The sequence below is a fragment of the Cyprinus carpio genome, chromosome B23 (genome assembly GCF_018340385.1).
Source record: "Cyprinus carpio isolate SPL01 chromosome B23, ASM1834038v1, whole genome shotgun sequence".
Lineage (NCBI taxonomy): Eukaryota > Metazoa > Chordata > Actinopteri > Cypriniformes > Cyprinidae > Cyprinus > Cyprinus carpio.
In genome coordinates this window covers 14467001-14490978 of record NC_056619.1, presented here as the reverse complement: position 1 = coordinate 14490978, position 23978 = coordinate 14467001, and the positions used below count along the sequence as shown (strand labels likewise).

The following is a 23978-nucleotide window of genomic DNA, read 5'->3' as shown; positions in this document are numbered from 1 at the left end:
CTCAAGGTCTGCATTTAAAGTCATTTAAAGAAGGGTTCAGCTGGGATCAGTCAGACCAGTCAATGTCTTCCGCACTAACTAAATCAATCATTTCTTTTTGAACCTTGCCTTATACACAGAGGTATTGTCATATTAGAATTGAAAAGGGTCCTGTCCATTATATTCTAACACATTAAGATCTGTACTCATGGAAATTACTAAAGTAGTCAAACCTGTTCATTAGAAGGGGGTGTCCCAATATTTTTGGCAATACAGTGTATGTAAATGTCTTGCTAAAAACATAGTGTGAAATATGAATCTCAACAATCATTTTTAACAAAATAACCTCCAACAAAAACAACAATATTGCTATAAGAGTTTGCACCTCATATGAGGACTGGTCACCTTACTGGTCTAAGGAACAGATCCAGATCACTGCCTGCTAGATGCTTGATTATATTTGACTTGGTCTCACTGAGTCTGCCTGATGTTTCTGCTGTCTGCCTGTTGCGCTGTTTCACCTCATTAGCTCAGCTGGTTGACAATACTCAGGAGCTTCACCAATTTGCATATTAGCTAAATATTAGCTGTAAATATGAGCATGAAGATAGTGATTCTGTGCTCACTTTTAGACTTTTATCCTTCACCATAATGATACAAAAAGTGGCACTACATGTACAAATGATATCCAGACATACAAAAACCTCAAAACCATGGGCTTATCACACAGACTCAAACATATATTCCTTAAAGGAAAAATAAACCACAATTTTGTTTCCTAGCAGAAGCAGGAAGTCAAGCACCCTTTCCTCCTTACAGTGTCCCTCACTCAATTGCTCATTTTCTCCCCAATAGGCCAATGCAAAATATATTAGAACAATTCTAGTAATTCTGGACTTCTGCATTTATGTCTTTCTGGGATGTGGGATATGCTATAGGTATGTTCACATCCCCAAAAAGAGCAATCTGTGTCCCATTCGAGAGTATTATTGACTGGAATATTACTAACTCAATTTTCAACAATACAACTTCAAAATAACTTCAAGTCTGATCGATTCCCTAACTTTTAGTCTCTACAAGCACTGTCAGTAATCAGACCAGAGAGTTCATACAGAATTCACGCCAGGCAAAATAATAAACTTGTCACCTCTACTAGATCTAGATCACCACTGCTTTGACCTTTTGATCACAGGATGCTTTTTAGCAGCTCTAGGTGAAGGTGAGAGTGTTTGGTTAATGACTGTTGACTGTGAATTAATCCATATAGATTCTGCTATTGAAGTCTGAATGAACAGCTCACTATTTTAAGAACCGAACCGTCTGTATACATGTATACATGAATTAGCGAATGCTGTACTTGTGAACTCTCTGTAGAGAGTGTGTGAAAAGGTTAGGAGGAGGGGGGAGGAGATGTCTGTCTTCCACTGAGCATTGTTCTCTCCTCCCTCCTCTTACTATCTGTCCACCCCTTCCCTCCACTCTCGCGCAATCTCGCTCCATCTATTCCCACCTACTCCATCTTATGCACTAAGGTTAAACAGCTCTGACTGAAGCGCATTATCGTCTCCAGCACACATACGCACATGCACACACATGCACAAGAGGGGCCCTTACCTTTAGGTGACACGCTGCGGGACTTCTTGCTGTCAGATGGACACTCGCTGCTGCTGTTGGGGGAGTAGGTTCTCCTCTTGCCTAGAATGTCATCTGTGGAAAAAAAAGAGAGGGAGAAATAGGTTAGAGGGGTTCAGATGCGGTCAGACGGCCTCTAAACCCCTCGACATGCAACTCGCCGCCTGGCTCTATACCTGCATACATGATGGAGCTGCGAGACCGACTAAAGATACGAAGAGATGAGAGGGCCCTGCGCCAGCGTGAATGACAGATCTGGTTCTTACTCAGCCATGTGCAGAAACGAGAGATTCTTTTGCCCGCTCTCTCTCTTTCTCCTATCTCAAACAAACATGCTCTCTCTCTTTTTGCACTCACCCTCACTCTACCGTCGTTTCTTGTCTTGTCTATCTATCTATCTCTCCTGGTCTTCACACTGACCTAATACGGAGTAAAAGCTCCAGAAATGACAAGACGAGTGAGAAAAAAAATGGGAAAAAATGTAAGCGGTCTTGCCTATGTCTTTTATCAAACTCCTGTTGTCCAAACGCCTTTTTGCTTTTTTCACTCACTCTCACTCTCTGTTTTCAGTGAATATAGAGCTCACACCTTTTGCTAATCTCTTCCTTCCTTTCTTTCACTCTTTCTCTCCCTCCCCCTTTTCTCTTTATCTCTCTCTCTTTCTCTCTCTCTCTTTCTCTTTCTCTCTCTAGAAAAGTGGAGGCTGTCTGCACTAGCCTAATGCAGCGCTCTAGTGAGCCGCTGGTGTCTAGTGTACGATTACAGCAACCTCCTCCCCCCCAAACACATCTCAAATCAATATCCTGCTAATCACGCTGGGAGGGGTGCTGCTGAGAGCATGGTGGTGCATGCATGCAGGAAGGAAGAGACCGTTTGTCATTGCACTCTCCTCTCTCTCTCTCTCTCTCTCTCACTCTCTCTCTCTCTCTCTCTCACTCTCTCTCTCTGCCCTCATGCGCCACATGAAGTAAAAAAAAAAACTCAAAGCCACAGAGTTATGCTCTTCCTTTTGTCTTTTGTTGATGTCTGATTCTTTATCTAAATGGACTGCTCAATAAACTGAGGAAACGGATTAAACATGTTGCTTGCATTTGAACTTTTATTGTATTTATTGTCTATGGATATCATAAAAAGTTATTTTTAAAACATTTATGGTGCCCTGCAGGTGCATCATTTTAAAGACCTCATAACATCATTCAACAAGCACAGAGATCTTTCTTATGTTGGCATATTTCGTAGATAAATAAACACCATAACAATTAAGAAAAATATAAAAAAATATCTTTAATAAACAAAATGCAACAGTTGGGTTTAATAAGTAAAAATCTCATTCATTTACACCATAATAATTTATAAACTTTTAAAGGCAGATCTATATTGAGCTATGAGGTTGTTCATCAATGTTTTTGTTAAAGCTGTCAGTCTGCATTATTTCAACTTAATTTTTAAAATAACCATATTTAACAATCATATTTAACAATGGAATGGGAATTTATGGGATTAATTAAAAAAATCATGGCAATAAGCTCACAGCTAACACATACAAACTAGAGAGTTGCAAAACTCTCATTTTGATTTCACAAGGTCTTTAAAGGAAGCCATTACTACCGATGACCCTTATGTGTAAGCCATGAATAAAGCTCTACACATCAAAGAAGAGTGAAGGGGGAGATTCTTGCATGGCGCAAAACCGAGAGAGCCTGCACCTCTGTATATGTCCGACACAAAAGTACAAACTACTCTCTCACACCCCTGTCTCTCGACACCAAGCATACTGCTCGTCCCTCTCTCTGATAAGAGTGCTGGAAAGAGACACAGAGAGAAAGAAAAGCAAGCCTGCGCTTGAAAGAGCTTTTGGAGTGGTAGAGCTCAGTCTGGGATTCTTTGTGGGGAGCGAGCTTTACTAATGACGCTGTTTGATGTATTCTCATCAGGGGGGAAGGCTGTCTATCCCACTCCAAAGAGAAAAAGGGGCCTCTCTAATGGGCCCCCATCTCCTCTCCTAACCTCTGCCCAAAGACAACAACAACACTCCCTCCGTCTGTCTCTCACTCCACGTTTTCTCCTTTCGTCTGCCTTTGAGGTGAAGAATCTCCCTTGGCGTATTCAATTATTTTCCGCTCTCTATCTTCACGTGGAACTGATACGATCACTGCATAAGTGTAAAACTATAGCAATCGGCTGCTCCTCTCTATGCATGAGCCAAAAGAGCTCAAAGGCCTGCAAGGGATGTGCAAAAACTTCAGATAAGCAGGTAAGGTTTTAGTTTAAAAGGTGTTAAATAATAGGAGTTAAAGGGTTAGTTCACCTAAAAATTAAAACTCTTTCATCATTTACTTACCCCCAATCCTGTATCTTCTGTTGAAAACAAAAGAAGAACAGTACGGTCCCCATTGACTTCCACAGTATATAATGCTATGGAAGTCAATGGGGACCATCAGCTGTTTGGTTACACACATTGTTCAAAATATCTTCTTTTATGTGCAACAGGATAAAGGATGAGTAAATGATGACAAAATGTTCATTTTTGGGTGAGCTGTCCCTTTAAAAGGAGCATGAAGGTACCTAAGATGAAAAGGGTTGGGAAACACTTCTACATACCACAGCACCCTCTGGTTTCTTTAGCAGCTATGTTGAGCCGCTCTCTCTTCCTCTCTGTAGGTCTCAGTTCGACCCTAATCTCTCAGCAGTGTCTTTCCCACAGGGCTCAGCCACCCTAGCACTGCTATCTCCAACCCAGCCTGTTCTCCAAACTCCATCGCGTCTTATCAGGCAACCTCCTGCCTGCCAACACTCCCAAAGCCCTGGGCTGAGTCCAGTTCCTCTCCATCTCAACCTCCATCTCCATCTCTTTGAAATCAACGGTCCTGAACTGTCAATCAGACCTACAGCTCAAACTCACACAGTGCTCCGTCCCCTGAATCAACCCCCCAAGTGATTAAACACAACCTTTAAAACCTTTAAATTCTCATGATGTGATTTGACAGCACAGGACTGAGTGATTTGCAGTATGAAATGCTTTCGTAAGCGAGAGGGGAAAAGTTTTGGAGCAGGGCAGCGTGCCCGTGGCGTCGGCGCAGGCGGAGAGGAAACCTGGCTCCGGACCGCACTCTGTCTGCTCTTAGCACTTTGGTCTCTAGCTGAATCAACAAAATAAAAAAAAGAACAGAAACGTTACGAGAAAGCCATTATTAAGCCCATATACTACATGGAGGAGCTAAACGACATTGAATCAACAACAAATCACTCACACACCCATAACTCCTATAAACCTTCATGTTAACTGTTCACCCGCTTCTCTCCTGCTCTTATCCATTTATTGTTCTCTGTTTGCATGATTTTTACTCATGTTTTTTGGTAGTGTATGAAGGAGCAATTTAGATTTAAGAACTTAAATCTTTTAGATCTAAGTTTAGATTCAGGTATGTTTGCAATAGAATACTAGTTCACAGTGTGAAATATATACGTCAAACTAGCATACTTGGTGCTTATTGCAGAGTATATACTTAACACTAGCATACTTATTGCAGAGTATATACTTAACACTAGCATACTTAGTGTATAGTGCAAATGATTTTTTGACAGTCCAAATGAAATAATGAGCCAAAAAAGCAGTAAAATTTCACTCTGTTTTCACTGGAAATGGAAGGTCAAGTTGAGAATACTGCATCCCATGATACGGTATGTCTCAACATATTTTCCGTTGTATATTGCACATTTTGGCAAAAGTATGTTAGTATGCTTTTTCACACATAGCCTTTGGCTCCATTTGGAATAGCATATCAGCATATAACTCAAAAGGCAGAATCAGTAATATGCTAGCTTGCTATTTTCCAAAATAAACCTTAGTCTTTTCTACAAACTTTTAAAGAGTAATTTTTGTACAAAAAAAAAAAATTGCTATACACACTTTATATACTTCTCTACCCTGAAACTTAGTGCTCATTCAAAAAATAAATGCAAAAAACAGCTTCAAAGAGCTTCAAAAATCCACAGCAGCAGTGAGAATACTGCACTCTCTCTGTCTCTCAGTGCGCTCAAGGGAGAGGCAGGGTTTCAGCAGCGCCTGTCTGCCTCAGGGCCAGAGATTTTAAGGCGGAAAGCCTTTAATACCAATTAAATGTTGCTTCTTAAAGCTGTGATGCTCACATTTAACACCAAACAGGGAGGCTCGGAGCTGCCTCGTGCCTCAGCCATGCTACCCAACTCACAGAACGGCTTCTGTTGCCAGCACTGCCGCTAATTCCTTTAAACTCCAGCCTGTGCAGCGCAGAGCCGGGCCAAAACAAGGGCAGAACTTTAATAGAGGTGGGGGGAGAAAAGAGAAGGCTAGATGGATGGAGAAATAGCAAAATGACTAAATGAGCAGAGAAGGAAGCTCTTGGTTTTCTCCTCCTCCTCCCTTCGCTCCTTCCGTCTCTCCGGCTTCTGAGAAGTTGGACAGGCCACACTCCTTAATTCCCTTTTCTTATTCCCTTAATCTGTCATCTTTATCAGGCAGGGGAAGTAGCGGGCGTCACGGCGGAGCCCCAACCTCCAATCAATCTCCACATTACAGCTGACAGAATGGTGCTAATAACTTATTGATCCCCCTGTTTGCGGGGCTCGGCCAGAACTGAAAGGATGGCATTGATTGGCTATGGGGGGGGGTGAGCAGCACGGCGCTTCCGCCAGCCCAGAGGATTCAGCACCGCCCCCCTCTACTGCCGCTCCCCCACTGAGAGCCTTAGGGGAGAGACAGACAGAAAGAGAGAGAGACAGAAAATGAGGGAGGGAAACGAGCAGAGGAAAAAGAGAAAGATCAAAATCATGGGAAAAAGAATGAGAAAACAACAGAATGAGGCAAAAAACGTTGCAATTGAGGTAAAAAAAAACACAGGGAGACAAAAGGTGGTTGAGGAAAATGCAAGAAGATGCAGGAAAGCCAGGCGTTCGTGAGAGAATCAACAGAGACAGAAAAAGGAGAAAAAACACATAATTTTGGTTGCGCCGTATGACAACCAATGTGTTCACGGTGGTGATTTTGCTATACTGTTTATATCGTGGTACTGTATATATATTTGGTTGGCATTTACTATGCCAGATTGTTTTACTTTATGCACATGCAGTATAAAAGTAATGAAAGAAAAAAAAATAGTTAACACAAGGTTTTAGGCACTAGACTCCAGAAACTTGTTTTCCTTTTTTGAGCAACATGTGATTTTCCGCAGCTAATGTTGAATTCATAAAGTTTTATAAAACTTGTTTTCCTGATTTGAATGTACTAAATTTAACTCAAGCGTTACATAATGTGAAGCTGTTTTTTCACTGATGTCAGTCTTGTTCATTTGTTATGAATAATCTTATCTTTTTTGGCTTGCATCCATCACATCTGTGAGATATTATAATATTATTATAATTTATAGTAACAGTTTTCTATATTAATATATTTTAATATGTAATTTATTTCTACAGATGAATTATTATGATTATTTCTGAATTTACTTAATATTTTTGTGGAAACAGTGATATACTGTTTTTCAGGATTCTTTGATGATTAGAAAATGTAAAATACAAACAGCATTTATTTAAAACAGAAATCTTTGTAACATTATAAGTACCTTTACTGTCATTTTTGATCAATTTAATGTGTGTTTGCTGCCTAAAAGTAATCATTTCTTAATTTAAATAGTAAAAATTATAAATATCTTGTTTACACCAATTTTTTTAATTAATTAATTATAATGAATTAATCTGAGTTTGAATTTAATAAAAGTTTGAAACAACACTGATTCCACAAAAATATTGAGCAGCTATAGCTATAAATTTTCACCATTAATAAGAAATGTTTCTTGAGCACCAAATCTGCATATTAGAATGGTGAAGGATCATGTGAAGATTGAGGTCTTTTTATATATTTATTTAGTATATAATCGAATATTTTATATTTATTTTCTGTTTTATCCAAAGTGATTTACAGTGCACTGGGCTATGGCCCACCCATAGATATAATGATGGTTGTGCACAGGACAGCTAGACTTGTGGGGGTGTGGGGGGGGGTCAAACATCACTGACAGGACACTTCAATTGCAGTATAAACACGTAAATGATGCGTCTTAAGCAAGAAGATTTAGATTATAACATACAAATTCAGGGAATCTACGCTTATTCGCTGGTCCAGATATACAGCAGGCTCACGCAGATGCTCCTGTCTGCCTTTAGGAAACCATGAGAGCGGCAGGGAGGGAGGAAAAAAAGCAAAAACACCTTATACGCCTATTAAGAGTCTCTGGTCTGACCGCAAAGCCACGTTTAGGAGTCTACACAGAGAGCCAGACAAGCTGCCGGCGCCCTGCCCTCCCCCCATCCCTCGCTGGGGCCAGCAGGCCGGACGGACGGACGGAGAGGGGGGGGGGTGAGGGAGCCGCCTCTCCTCCATCGCTGACTGGCTGCGGCTGACGCCTGGGTCAGCTCTCATGTCTGTCCCTCAGATTTAATTAACGGGCCTCTCCGGTGCAAAGCAACCCCAGCGCTGCAGTCGGCTTCCTCTTCCTCCGCCTGTCTCGCGACTCCACACTGCAGTCCACCCTCCCTTGATACCATACGACGCTCTGCTCATTCATTTGTTCTGCACTTTTCCAACCTTTTCTTCTCTCTCTCTCGCTCAACCACATACCCACAGAAGAAGTCAGACTTGAAAGGAAGTAAAAGAGACTGTGTGACGGAACAAAAAAAGCTGTTGGAGTCTCACAGCTGAACATGGAAAAATGAAGACTTGCGTCTGTTTTAATTCAAGCTTATATAAGGTCAACCTTTAACATACTGCTACATCCACCATGCTGTGTCTCGCAGCATTATGTGGCCAAATGCGAAATTTAATAAATGTGCATCTTTCTCATCATGCGAGAAATGCACTTCCAAATGGGCCTGTTCTATCTATTCGACCCCTAACCTGGCCCAGGGTAGGAGGATCTCTAATTTCACTGGCAGACAGAATTAGACGCACTGCGTGATCGGATTGGACTTGTTTACAGACATGAGTCTAGCTGCTTACAGCACCCGTTAAACCTCTTTTAAATGCTCAAACTGACAGATTTTGGTCATCAGCCGCGCTGCAGGTGGCTTCCGCTCTTATTCCTTTGTGTCTTCTCCAATTAAGATTATGATTAATTGAGCATCTTCCATTCAGGTAATGGCAAATTATACTGGTCTTGTTTTCAAGCCAACCCTTAGATCACCAGTCTAGTATAAACCTAGAGCCTGGTAAAGGTGATTTGATCCACATTTGGAGCAATACGATCAGAGAGATATAGAGGACTGGGACAGTCGCTTAAGACTTTGTTATGCTCGACTGATGCTAACGTAATAGGATTTAGACACATATATTCACATATGGCCATTTTACCAGGAACCCATAGGATCCTCCATAGTATGACTTAACTGTGCGGTATTTACTACAACCTAAAAAGCTCAAATTCATTTTAACTAAAAATAAATAACTAATTATAAAATGTCTAAATTAAAAAAGTGAAATCTAAGGATGTCTAACTTTAAGCAATTAGTGATAGTAATTGTCATTTGCATACTTGGAAAAAAAGTATCATTAAAAAAAATTAAGTAACATTTAAAAAGATATACTGTATATCATTTACATTAACCAATCTTAAACCAACACATTAAACCATACAGGTCAAAATTACTCAACCTGTGGGTGACTATGTGGTTCAGACTTGTTATGAAAAAGTATTATTTAAATAAAATTAAATAAATAAAAATAAATATGAATTATTCAAAATAAAATAAAAATATGGCAAAAAATTGGTATTAAAATAAAAAAAACAGTAATAAATAAATACTTTTTTTTTTTTTTAAGTATTTACATACAACGTAAATCTTCAAACAACATTAAAGCCTAGGTGTAAAAAATTACTCAACCTGTGGGTGACCATGTGGTTCAGAGAACCAACGAGATTAACACACAGTTAGTCCTTCTGTTTGGTCCAAGATTAATGACAGATAAAGCTATTTACTGAGAGTAGTTTTAACGGTGGTTTAAGTTGTGTGCTAAGAGAGGCAAAGACAGGAGCATTAAGTAATGGAATGAATATGACCACAATGGAGCGAGTAATGAGCTTACAGCCCTCAATCATTCAAATTAAACCAAATTAAAATACTAGCACGCAGTCAGTGTAATTGTTCTGCATCAATCAATGGATAAACCCTGTAAAAACAGAGTATGATGGCAATAAAACAGAATATTATAGACAGAGAAAGCCACAGAAGCAATTACAACGATAATTCAAGACTATAGGTCAGATACTGCACATTTCACAGATTTGACAAGTGTGTATCATAATCATAAAAGCATTTTTGGCCACTTCACTCAGACCACTTCTCATGTGTTTTCTTTTGCTCTATAAGCATATTTTCACTTTATATCCATAATCACATGGATAATAACATAGCAGAACATTCACCTCTGATTATGTGTGAATGTGTCTCAGGTGTGCTGTCTCTAGGTGTGTCCTACCTGAGTGTGCGGAGGCGAGGCTGAGGTCGGAGCAGGGCTGGCCCTCGGGCATGCCGTGCTGTCGGGTGTGGTGCAGGTTGGAGATGATCGTTGAAAGGTCACTGTCACGACTGGAGAAAGGAAAGCAGAGGAGGAAGAAAGAAAAGGAGAGAGAGAGATAGCAAGAAGAAGGGAGAGAAAGAGAGAGAGGAAGGGTAAATATCTCTAGATTCTTAATCACAGATTCATGACGCAAAGCAAAGCAACACACTCACACACACACACACACTCACACATTTAGCATAGCAGGATTTAAAAAAGGAAAAAAAGTTTAATGTATAAAAATGACCAGTTCTGTCCAATTAAACTGAATTGATCAAACTTACCAATTGTACATAAGGAGAATGATGCATAAAGTGTACAAAAAGTAAACCCAACGTAATTCCACCACAAACAACCTCAACTGAATCAAACACGGCTGACCTGTTGCACTCCAGTTTGGTCCCGTGAAGCTGAAACTCTCTCTGCCTTTGGCTCTTTTGCCTCGCTTCTGCATTCATTGTCTTTTGGATTTTAAGCGTATAATGAGCGCTGACAGATTCCTGCGTCAAGCAATTTTGAGTTTCATCCAGTCTCATCTTCAACCTTAAGATGTTCTAATCAACACATTCAACTCATAAGCAGTTTATGAGCTTAAAACCAGGTGATTATGGTTTTTATGATCGCTCTGCTGAAATCGTTCGGGTCTCTGGAGGCGCACGAGGTACGCGGGGGATGAGTGTAATCTCTAGAGATCTGCCATTTCATAAAGGAACCCGATAGGTGGTGAATAAAAGCCGCTGGTTTACCATTCAACATGAGCGTGTGGATTTAGAAATCAGAATGGATAATAAAATCTGTATGTAATTCTGGCGATATTTAAGGAAGTACTTATGTTCTGGTGTCATGCACTAGCTCGTAACCGATCCTGTCAACTGTTTTGGACAGGTGAAGAAACCAATGAATATTTAGCTAAAGAAACCCCAAGGCCCTATTAATATATACTTAAAATGATCTTGCAGTAACTTCAACTTTTAGCTTTAACTTGATATGTTTCAAACTTTTTACTGTATACATTTTTGAGTAAAACTAATACCACAAAAAAAAAAAAATATCTTAAAATACTAATAATAATTTCAAAATAACATTTTATAACAAATTAAAAAAAAATATTTGTTAAATGGGGTTTAATTAGGTCAAAGGAACCTATTATAACAAATTAAATGGAAAATATGAGGTTAAATATATTTTTTTATTTCATAAAATGTTACTATATTTTATAATTGTTTACACATAACTTTTTTTTGCATATTTATTTTATTGTATTATCTTCTTTTAATAATGTTCACGCATGATTCATATACACATGAAACATGAAGAAAGAGAGTTAAAACTCTTCGTAGACCGATAAACTGATCCCAGGCCAGAGCAACATTCACGCCGCACACTTGTCTTCCTCTTCCAGGTCATCTCTTCAAGGCCAACTGAAGGGTTTACAGATTAGAACTGGACAAAGGCCGTTCTCCTCAACCTCCCTTCCTCCCTCCTTCCCCCTCTCATCCTCCCTCACTCATCCTTCATTAACCCTTGTAAGTCCTGCTTGGGCCATATTGTCTCTATAGAGACTGATAGAAGAAGTGTGTCATGGAAGTATTTTAATGCAATCTGATTACAGCTCTGATCGCATTATAACGCATAATAATTTCAAATTCCCGATTAGCATTTAGCAAATATCAGATGCATATCTCGCAGCGCCTGGCGGTCTATGGGGCGCACTAATATCAAGAGAGTTCTGAGGGACATTTTACGGGCTGCCACAGGACAGTCTCACAATCCGCGGTGTTTCTGTGGTGGGCCCGTGGCCCTGCTGTTTGTGGCAGCAGAAATGCTAGTTTTACAGTCCATAGATTACAGGCTGGGCTTCAGTAATGTCAGCCTGCCACGCTTTCAGTTCAGCTACAAACAACACAGCACGTACAGGAATTTATTCTCCATGACCGAACTGGGCTGCAAAATCACTTGCCATTCCGAGAATCCAGAAGTCTGACAGAAATGCCATTGGTCGAGTGTACGACACAAGATGCACGATACTTATAAATATTACAGCATTCACTGAGCAAAAAAAATGCTGGATAAATTAGGATATTATCTTAAATGCAACTTAAGTGAATATTGTAATTGAGTTAAATGAGCATGAGCAATGTTGAATGCAAATTATTAGAAATTATGAAAAAAGTAATACATAAATTATATATAAAATTTTAATTTTGTAAAATATTTTAAGTTTAATTCAAAAATAATACTTTTATTTAAAAATAATGAAAAATAATACATTTATAAATATTACATAAACAAAAGACATTGTTACTAATATAGACAATGAATACACACAATGCAGTGAAAGCACAATCATTCACTACATTTACAAGAATAAAAAATTATTATCAGAAAACTCATATTTCATTTGAGGATGGAAAACTCCCAGATAAATATAAAGATAAATGAGACTGAAATAAATCAATAAAAGAAACATTAATTCCCTGCAAAATATGCAAAGTGATTTGACAGAATATGCTACATTTATACAAGTTGCACCACACAAAAAACACAAACACCCTAAACAGCTCAAGCTCTAGTAGAAAACTTTTTAAACAGCATTTAGATATAAATGTTATTCAGAATTTGACGTTTGTCTATTCTAATTTGGCAACGGCGCTATAAAATATTAAAACTTGCATGAAACTATGCTACTCCATGCAGTGCAAAGGTCCATTTAACCTTTATCTAGGAAACAACTCTGCCGTTCTCTATAGGTCATCCAAGTTCCCCCATCCATCCCCTTAACAGGGCATCAGTCCAAACAACAGCTCCATCTTCCAGCTCCCGCTCTGGCAGCTAAGGAAGGCTATTATCCTCGGACGGAGGCTCTGCAGTGAGCTCACCAAGCAAGGACATTGTTAGCAGGTTAATTAGCACACTTTTTCTGGGCTGTCCCGGTGAGGGCCGCTAATGAGGTCTCCCATTCCTGGCGGCCAAGGTCATAATCTGCGTCAGGGCTGGAGCTAAGACCCAGCCGCCTGAGTCAGCGATCCCACACAGGGGAGCACAGGGCGGACCTGACAACTCCGCTTAGGACATGAGCTGCAGCTTATCGCGCAGTGAAGACGATCAGCATAATCTCCACCTAAACTGGTCAATACCTCTTACACCACCCCGTCAACTGCACAGACACTTTGCCCCAGATATGACCCACTGTAAGAGGACATGCACTGGGCATGATAAAAAAAAAACAACATGCAATAAATTGGGACCTGATGACTTTACAGTGACTACTTAAAAAGGCTTAAAAATAACAATATATTTTTAATGCCATAAATAAAATTTTAAATAAAATCTTATGCAAAAATAATTTTAAACCAGGAAAAGTTGTATATTGAAATAATCTATAGTACATTTTACACTAACTATAAATATAAAACATCTTTGTATTTTTTAATGAATTTTCTGACCTATTAGCAGCTATCATATTAAAAACGTGCAAGAAAATTTTTTGGTATAATGATATATACAGTCTAACCAAAGGAATGTGTCAACCAAAAACATGCTTTATTGTTTATTCTGCAGTATGCCTGTGACACCATTTAAAGTATGTTTTGAAATAACAGCTACATTATATTTTAAATAATAAATAATAACCAGGCATTACTATTCTACATGATTTATGTTCTAAAGAATTTAAAAATAAATTGCATAATAACCAGGCATTACTATTCTACATGTTTATTTTTATGAATTTCTAGCAAATGTAATATTTTTAATATAATATCTAAAAATAAATTGCATAATAGCATATTTGGAAGGTGTCAAAAAATGAATCAGAGACATTCAATGCAGCTTCAGAGTCAGTGCTTTACAACGGAATGAAAATCTGTGACACCGCAACGAACAGCAAATCATCTTTCCTATGCCAGAAAGCTATGGGGTTTTGCATCAACTGTGTTGTTGCTGGTAGCAGACACATTTCCTCACCACAGCACTCACATGCAGAGCTGAAAGCACTTCCATCTGTTCTTGACGTATATCTGATATAGGAGTACTAGGCCTAGGGTTTGTGGTTGAATGCAGAGAAAACCAGCTGCACACCTGCACAGAGCTTTGCTTGACTCTGATTCAAATGCTGCTAAAGGGATAAAGTCCTGCTATAGGTAGCTGTGTAAGGGATTTAAAGGAATAGTTCACCCCAAAAATGAAAATGATTCCCCTATAATCTTCCCCTCCAGTGAGCTCTGCTCAAGAACTGCCTCAACTGAATCACTGATTCAATAAGTTGAACTCAAGAACTGGATCAGTGAATGAATCATTCAAATGGGTGTTGTGAACCGAACAAATTAACTGAACAGATGCAACTCCAAAGAATGACTTGTTCCCTAATCAGGGATACAGACAACAGATGTTTATTAAATAGCAAGTCATATGGACTACTTGAACAAGAACTACATATGGATAAGCTTGAAAACTCTAGTTCCAATTCATTCTTACTGCAACTGAAAATGCATAATAGTCATACAGGTTTGGAACATGATGGTGAGTAAATAATGACAATTTTTGAGTGAACGGTCTCTTTAAGAAAAGGCTTACTTGTTTTGTGCTTATTAGCACATATGGCTGGGTTTTCAAACATGGCTTCTAGATGAGAAGCATCCGCTAAATGGCAAGTATTTATTAACTGACTTGCGTTTAAGGCAGCTCAGAAGGCCATTGGACAGACGTGGTGTTCCTCATGGCAGCGGGAACGTCAGGGAGGGAAATAGTGCCAGTGCAAGTGCCCCTGCAGTGACACGGGAGATGAGAGCTGGCGCCAGATATAGAGGTCACACTGAGAGCTGGCAGACTGGGCATCCTAACGCCAGGGCTTACACCATTACTGAACACAGTGCTGATAGTCTCACCCTGACATACACACAAAGCGGTGCCAAGCAGAAAGTGGGAAGGCATGCGGAGAGGATGCCTCCTTTTTACAGAAAGTGACAGACGTTTTGCACTATGAACTGGCACTGGAAAACAAGACCAAAATTGAGAACAAAATTGGGTACAAAAATGGTACAAAACTTTTTCACCATTACTTTTATTAAACAATCATTCTGACCACAGATCGCATGTCCACTTAAATAATGTCCAGTAAAACCAGTAAAAAAAAAAAAATGTAACGCTACAGCAGCAAGAAAAATCTAAACTTTGAGGAAAAAAAAAAATCAATATTTCCTCAGTTTTTTTTTCTCTGTTGTTATTCCGCTCACATTCAGACCGAGCAGCCAGGCCTCAGCTAGCGAGGAGAGCAATAAATAAATATCGAAATAGATACATAAATAAATGAGAGCGCAGTGTGTTCTCCTGAGCTTTCCTGTTGTTCCTGCCTTATAAAAGCTGATGGGAGGTCGATAACCATGCGGGAACCCAGAAAAGTAGAAGTGAAACAAAATATTATTTCACCATATTGAACGTTGCCATGTTGGATAATTAGAAAACGCAAACAGCGGAAAAAGCCTGAGAGCTGTGATATGTGGTGCAACGTCTGTTTAAAGACAGCTGCTCTCTGTAGATGTGACATTAATGACATTGATTAACTCATGTGGTTGAAGCAAAACCAATCAAAGGAGATGCTAACAGGAAAACAACACCTGATTAAAACATCTTCACTGTTTTACCTATTTACGTTGGCTTGACAGGCAAGGGAAGCGCAGTGAGTTGAGATGCGTGTTCAATGCGATACATTTAGTTTCTTAGTAAATGCGTTATTTACAGCACAATTCAGACTGCTTTTACATTAAACAAGTGGTCTACAGTTACATTCAAAGCAATTGTATTGTTTTAATATCTGATCCAATCACCTGGATGACAAAGCTGAAAAAAAAAAAAAAGCTACAGTACGGTTTACACCAAGTCTGACAAAAATTCACAAAATCAAAGTACAAAATATAATTCACACCAAAACTATTTAAAGTCCGAGGGAAATGACAGATAATTTTATGATTACAATAATTATTGAAAAACAAACAAGTAAATAAATAAATTGCATCGCCATGGTAAAACGTTTTGAAATATGTGTTCAAAAAAGGATGCATTTACTTAGGAAGGTTTTTTTGGATTTGGTCTAAGTTCCATCCCTATGAATTTAGAAAGTGTGAGCTCACAATAAAAAAACTTACACATAACACACATAACAATACACATTTCCACTTTTTAAAAACATTTAAAAACAGGGCTTTAAACGACACAAGTTTTCCTGAAAATAGTAAACTGTAGAACGGTAAGCCTACAGCCGTTCCTTGGGAAGAGCCCTGGACATTCTAAAAGTTCCAGAACTGGAACCCAACCACTAATTACTGCCTTAAGAGAAGGTTCTTTCCAGGAATCCTACAGCATCACATCCCCTTCCCAGCAGTGTGTCGTGCAACACTCCAGAACTGTACAGGGAAAGATTTTAACAAAACAAAAACGAACGAATGGCGCACATGGTCACATGATTTAAAGTAAACTTTTGAGTACACATCATTTCCTCTGGTGGACCACACAAATGATTGAATATGGACAATTCCATTAAACCTGTGTGCCCATACTAAAACCAGTCAAACAAAACAACCCCTTACATGTTAAAAAAGTTGGGGTATCCTTAACCTAAACCATTTCATCCAAGAGGCGTTTCATCATCAGCCGAATGTCTTTGAAAGTGCAAAAAACCTTCAAAGGAAAATTAAAACATCTATTAATCTATGGGTCTATTATTTTTTTACACTCAACGAAATTTATATTAATAAAAAAAAGTTTAAGTGTCAGATGAAAATGCCCTTGACTGTACATACCAGCATTTTAAGAGCCTGGCCAGTCACAGTGCGCTAAAGACGCTGGTTTGGGTTGGCTTCAGTCCTGAGGTTTGGACCAGCTGATTTCCACTTCTGGCTAGCTGAGTGCTTACATTCAGGTCCAGACAGCCACCAGGGAAGAGGACGGCACGCCTTGCTGGACAAACGCTTCTAAAGCTAAACACAGACAGGTCAGGCCCTTCTCTGAAGAGGCCGCAGAAACCCGGGGGAAGACAGACAGTATTTCTATCCAGACAGGTGCAACAGTTGTCTGATTTATTTCCTTTCCCTGTCCCTCGTGCTCAAGGGGAGGGTCCACCATTCTGGAATCAACCTCCCTCCTCCTCCCCTACTTCATCTAATCCACTTATGATTCTGCACTTAGTTTTTTTCCATAGGTTGTAAATAAGAAAAATCGTCAAAAATTGTGAGAGCGTCCTAAGCAAATCAACAGTTAAATGCCAGGTAGATTTACATAAGAGACGAAATTGGCTTTATCATTACATTAGCATTAATATAACAGACAATATGGGATGGGCCATCTTTTTTGGAGGCTTTTCTTAGCAGGTTGTCCTCTGAGTAAGTATACTATCTTATATAATCCATGATGGTTACTCAGTAATGACCCAGACAAGCAGTCAGCACTTCTCAAAGCCCTGGTGTTGACACACCTGACTGAGCACAGGTAGGCTTCAGAAAATGATTGGCATGACCTTGAAGACTAATACTATGACAAACATCTCATACTTGCAAATTTTATTACTAAATCAGAATGTGAATGTGAACGTTTTCAGATAGGAGGCCAGTCAATGGCATGCCATTGTCTTTATCAGCTGATTATATTTACTTTTCTAAGATTATAAAACCAAACTTGTTGTTCTGTTATTCAGTATGGTATTTAGACTCATTCTAGTGCATCGTGACCCGAAGACCCTCAACCTCCACATTTGAATTCAGTAAGAAAAAAGGAATATAAAAGACCATGCCAAGCGTTATGCTTCAGCCTAAGCACAGCTTGTTTTCTTAAAAAGAAAGGTCTCTATGCTTGCAGGATACAGGAGGACTGAGGACTAATCACCTATAAACCTGCTGGCCATTAACATTAATCTGGTTAAAAGATATAGGGAGTCTTCTTTAAGGTGTCAAAGTGTACCGGCTTTTCTCACGGCAGTGGCTGGAAATCCTCTGAAAACTAAACACGCATGATTGTGCAAACGTATATTTGTCGGGCCGTATCTAAAACTGCACTTATTTTGTTTTTAAATATCTTTGGGCAGAACGACAAAAGTACACTGGGGCCCAAAAGTCTGAGTCCGCATAGAAAATCTGGGATTCAAAATTTTATTTAAACCTGGAAATAACCAAAATTTTAGGAGAGACATCATAACAAAAATGAATAATAAATATATCAGATTCTTCCCTATTTAAGTAAATTTGTGGCACTAAACATCTTTGTACAAATGGTCAGAAATTCTTGCTTCCATTGAAGCAAAAGAAGCTCTTTGGATCATGCTGGAAAATATAATCATCAGGTTTTACACGAACTTCGATCATGCAGCTAAAGTTCTACTGTCATTAAAACAAAAGAAAAAACAAGTACCGAAACATTCTGAACTTCATTTAAATACAACTTTTTGTTCAAAATGTTAAGCTGATAACTTAATTAGCATTAAATTAGAAAAATGTTAAACAGAAGTGGTCTTATGCTTTTGGGACACCTCTGTATACAGTACATATTAGCAGATACATTTGGACTGAAGAAATGCTATACACACTCTACCACAACACTAATATAAACTGCAATGATGAGGCGTAAATACGATCAAAAGCAAAAAAGAATTCCCCATACTTCACCATCCATTGACTAAATCCAATTTGTTAAGACCCCTCCACAACTCACTTACCCAGTCCAGCTCAATGGAAATTGAATTTCGTAGATTGAACATCCCATTATCTCTTTCGGTCAGATCCTCATCTGAGTAAAGTATGGGTGAGGTGAGCGGCCCCGGAACAGAGGAGAGATGCGGCTCCTTGCAGTCCGCCGCCTTTAACAGGGTAAAAGCCCTAGATATTAGTCATAAGTGTTCTTTAAATTCATTAGCATCTTCACGCGCGGGCGTCTGAAGTGTTGGGGGAGAGATCACTGTAATAAGTTTAGCTTGCCGGTTCTGGTTCCTGTGCCGTCCTTGGTGTCACAGGGTAAGTGGCTGCCAGCGGCTCGGGGGTTGAGTGAAGGAAGTGACCAAGAAAGTCTTGCAGATGAGGGCTTAGGTTTGTACCTGGGCATTCAGAGCTGATCCGCTCCAAGGTAAGAACTAGGAGCCCTTCTTTATTCCACAACATAATCATGTTCAAGTTGTGCTTGTGAACACATCTGGTGTTTTCAATCACAGCACAGCAAAAGCACCCTCACATCACTCAGTTTTGGCCAATGATGTCTTTTATGAGTATGGCAGCTAGCTAGCATCCTGTGTGGCTCAACAAAATGGACTGATCCAGCTATGACCTGCCTATGCTGGATGAGGGCACGACCTCAGATGTACGTATAGGCTGCCTTGAGAATGATATCCCAACAGTGCTGTGTAATGACCCAAATTTACCGCTTAACACCAGTGGGCATAAACCCAAGCCTCTTATACTCAAATGACTCAACCATTGGAATTCATTTGCCATTTACTGCAGGGGAAAAAGTTTATAACTGCACAGCTACAACTATTATTGCACATCTTCACGGGAAAAGACGTGTTAAACAGAAAGGCAACTAAATAAGTCAAATTATCGCTATACGCAATGGCAGTTGCTCTAAGAAAGCCTGACAGGAGCTAGGGCTAACCGAGACATTTTAGCAAGAGCCAAATGGCTAATGAGAAAAGAGAAATTGTCTTCTCTTACTCTTCTCATTAGAAGCTCTGAAGCTTCCTGAAGATTTAACTATCCACAACAGCGCATGCAGACACCGCCAACACAAACTCTCACTGCAAACACTGCTGAAACTACTGCTGACACTTCAATTCAAAAAACGTGAGTGAAAAATCACCTAAAGACCCTCGGAAGACAGAAAGCCTGCAGTCTCAAAGCAACAGCTAGCTTTGAAAGGCATGCTCTAGTGATTAAAGAATACTTAATAATAGATCAGAACCTCAAGGCCGGGCTTTTCAGCAAGTTTTTTAGTAGAAGCGGAGATGGTCTGACAAAAATGTGGTTCCCCAGACTCACCTGCCAGGGCTGACATCTGCTGGCTAGTTATCACCTGTAATGCATTTAGGCAGAGCGAAAAGGCTGGCGGAAAAACCGTTCGCTTCAGCCACTGCTCTTAGCTCACTGCTGCACCGACCGCAGGCTCATAAGCTTCTTCAGGCTTGTGTGCCAGAGAGGAGGGAGGCCAAACACAGCTCATGAAGATTTAATGAACGCTGAATTCCTTCATTTCCCTCGCAGTGATTGGAGATGGAGATGTGGAACTTGTAGCACATCGCAGGATAGGGTTTTATTTTTTTCATGGAAAGCAAATATTAAGACTGTTTCAAATAATGGGAAACTTAATTACGCTGCCTCATTTAGGCCAAATTTTAAGGCAGCACTGCATATATACTTCACAGAGACCACAATCCCAAAATGCATTTTGTTGACTTTAATCAAAACCTACCAAAAAGTATCCATAAAAATGCTCAATGTAATTAAAAAAGTGATACTTTACCCAATATTTGTGTTAAGAGTGAATTGAGAAACTGCCTAAGTAGTTCACTAGGTTTTGAAAAAGGTCTCTTCTATGCTTTTTTAAAATGAATGTAACTTATGAATATTAAACCGTTATAGTTAGACAGTTATAGCATAAATGGCATGGACACTTTAAAGCACAAAAACAAGTACATTTATATCCCATGATACTCAAATTCACTACAACATTATTATATGGTACTTTCAGGAGCTAACCAATAATACTATTATGGTCCCAAAATAGTGCATGTCCAAAAACACTGACATTTACCTATGGTACCTTTATTAATACCTAGTTAGTGATATAAAAAGTGATGCAAGGAAAAATATACAAATTAACAGGTGTTAAGGCCTGTTTACTACTATAACTAAAGATTATAGCCTAACCCTAAACCTAAACCTAACCCTAACCCTAACCCTAAAGATAAAGGTATATCGATAACTAAATTAGTGTCCACAGGTGCTGCGGTTATATCGTCTGCTGCTTTAAATGCTCAAAGTTTTTTCACTGTGATTCCAATGCCATTGTTTCTCTGTCGTTATTATTATAGCTGTAATGTGGACTTCCCTACTCTCGTAGAATTAAAATGATTACTAAAACTTCATAGTTGTAGTTATCATCCTTGATTTGAATGGCCCTTTAGCCTATGATGACCAGGTACTTTCTTGCTTACCACAGTATTTAACAAGAGCTACACCCAAAATAGAATTGTGCATGTGGTTAAGACACATGCTAAAATATTAAAGGTGTTTAATTTAAATTTAACACAGTGGAAATGAATCAGGTAGCCGCTGGTAAGCCGTTCTGAGAACTATGACATTAAGAAAGTTGCCACGACTGCAAATACCTCATCAACAATATCACATTTCATAAGGTTCATGAGAAGACCTCATGTTTATTTCTGTGAATGTATCCTGTGGGCTCACTAGCATGGGTATTTTGTTGGCATATCCGGTGTGTCTGTAGTGTCTGCCAGAAAAGTAAATGAGCATATTTGTGTGTGTTAGAGGGTACGTGTTCGTCAAAATAAGGGGCTATGAGGGTAAGGACCTAAGGGTTGTTTAAAAACTCTTTGGTGCTATACTGATGTCTGATATGTCTAACCGCTTTCCGGCAGATCATGGTTGATGTATCAATCCCGGGCACTGGGATTGGCACTCAACTTTTTGCCCACCCACACACTCACACATTTACACAACATGCACTCAACAAATTCTCACCTCTTTCTCATGATAGTGTAATGCAGCTCTTCCTGTTTGATGTCTGCATGATCTCCACTGGCCCGCTCGCTGCCCTCACTGTCGTCACTGCTGAAAACGGAGGCCAGCTCCTTTTTGGGCACTCGTGTTGGCGCCAAGGGGATGGTGCGTTTCTCTGCCAGTCGCCCACGGTTCTGCAGGAGCACAGAGGGGACAGACAGACTGAGACTCTGGGAACAGCCTTCTCTGATTTTACTGGCTTGAGTTGCAGTACAGAGAAATGGCTAATGTTCCCGATCCGTCACACGCTGCTTGAGGTTTCAATTCTCTTTAGGCTGATAAAACACATTTTGAATGGATTACAGTCATATTCATAATGTTTTTATTTTTTTCGCATTTGCATTCATGTAATTTGATTCATGAAAGGCTAGTTTTCAGTACACACATAGACTTAAAGCAATGTGAATTCAGAATTTACCCAAGCAGATACACTATACTCAGCAAAAGTTAATAGTGTAGTGTAAATAGTGTAAAAGTAAAAAAAAAAGTGTAAAAATGTAAATAAATAAATTAACAAAATAACTAAAATAAAAAATGATAATAATAAATATATTTTTTTTATACATTACTACCATTTAATCCAAAATTATAATATTCTAAATCAAGTCATCACATTTAAAGTTGCAGTCCATAAGTTTTGCCTCTTTGTCGCCATCAATTGCAGCTGTTTGCGGAATTATCTTCCTTGTGTGGGTTGTGCACCAGTGGCACGGCTCCAGGGCGGATGAATCTAATGTTCTGAAGAGTATGTGTGGCTGTCAGTCACCGCACCGCTGTGGATATTTACTGTACTTCGCAATCACAGATTCCAGCCTACGTCTTGGAATATATGACCAAAATAAGAATTTTCACCGTATACTGTCATCTGAACAAGTTACAAGTCTGCCACGTTTGTTCTGACCAACTGAGGAAAAAAGAAAAAAAATAAAACTCCCAACAATGATTAAATAAAAAAAACATCTATCACATAACACAACAAAAAACGAAAACAAGTTTTTATTATTGTTATACTTTATTCTCAAATTATTAATGTTAACAACATCAGCGTTGCCTATAGTATGTATTAGCGTGTAGATTTAAATTTCTGTACAGTATAAGAAATTCTTTTAACCCAAAAAGCAAATGATGCTCCAGGATTACAATCCGCCATCAAAATGATACATTTAATTATTCTAGCTGCTGTGAGAAAAGGCTATAAACGATCGTCCACCTGCAGTATGCTCACATGCGATAGCCTAGTAGCTGAAACTTCTTTATGTTTACAGACGTGACATAATGACGTGGCAGCATGCTTGAATTTCCCGCGAAAACCTACCCGCACCACTCAAATTAGAAAACATTATTATAAGCTAACCGTTGTGAATCAGGCTAAAGTAAGGCGATAGTTTTGAACACTGGCTGGTTATGTAATTGCTCAAATATTGATTTTGGATAATTTTTAACCAAAAAAAGTTACTGACTGCAGCTTTAAGGAATCCAGGATCCATTATTTCATAAAGTTTGAAAACCCCTGATTAAATAATCTGGGATAAATTACACAGTGGTGATAGTTTTGAGGAATCACCCCTTGTGGGCTGTGAACTTCCAGTCTTTTGGTTCATAAACCATAAATCTAATAAGCCTACTACTCCAGCCTCAAAATTCGCATTCACATGACTAATAATCTAAAGTTAAAGTTACAGTATTATTCCAAATTCCAACATTCTAAATTACTATAAATTCCAGCAAACTGTCATTCTTGTTTCTCCTGCTGTCATATGACCTACACAGATCAGCCTCACAGCTCACATACATTTAATGCAGCTGCATCTGAATCATGAATCTCATAAATGATGAATCATGAGTCACAGGTCACAAATCATGAGGAAGTAATGACCGAACGTAGGCTGAACTCCTACAGCAAAACTCAGTCAGAGAGAGAGCCGTGCAGAGGGAAAGACCATTGATCCACAAGACCAGTGATGGAGGATGGGTGAGTGAACGAGACGTGATAGTGATTTCTT

The 23978-nt window shown here is 39.1% G+C and overlaps 1 protein-coding gene across 4 annotated transcripts in view; it reads right to left on the bottom strand.

Moving 5' to 3' along the window:
• Window positions 1–23978, bottom strand: part of LOC109062831 (sterile alpha motif domain-containing protein 11-like) — a 58766-nt gene that overhangs the window by 21415 nt on the left and 13373 nt on the right. For all 4 annotated transcript variants that reach the window (XR_006158277.1, XM_042751308.1, XM_042751307.1 and 1 more), the window contains exons 3-5: window positions 21937–22109; window positions 10121–10230; window positions 1594–1686 (exon numbers count right to left, since the gene is read on the bottom strand). Coding sequence is in view for 3 of the 4 variants with exons in the window: in XM_042751308.1 (XP_042607242.1) it covers window positions 1594–1686; window positions 10121–10230; window positions 21937–22109 (376 nt within the window). In the remaining variant the exon portion in view is untranslated. The remainder of the gene's footprint in view (window positions 1–1593; window positions 1687–10120; window positions 10231–21936; window positions 22110–23978) is intronic.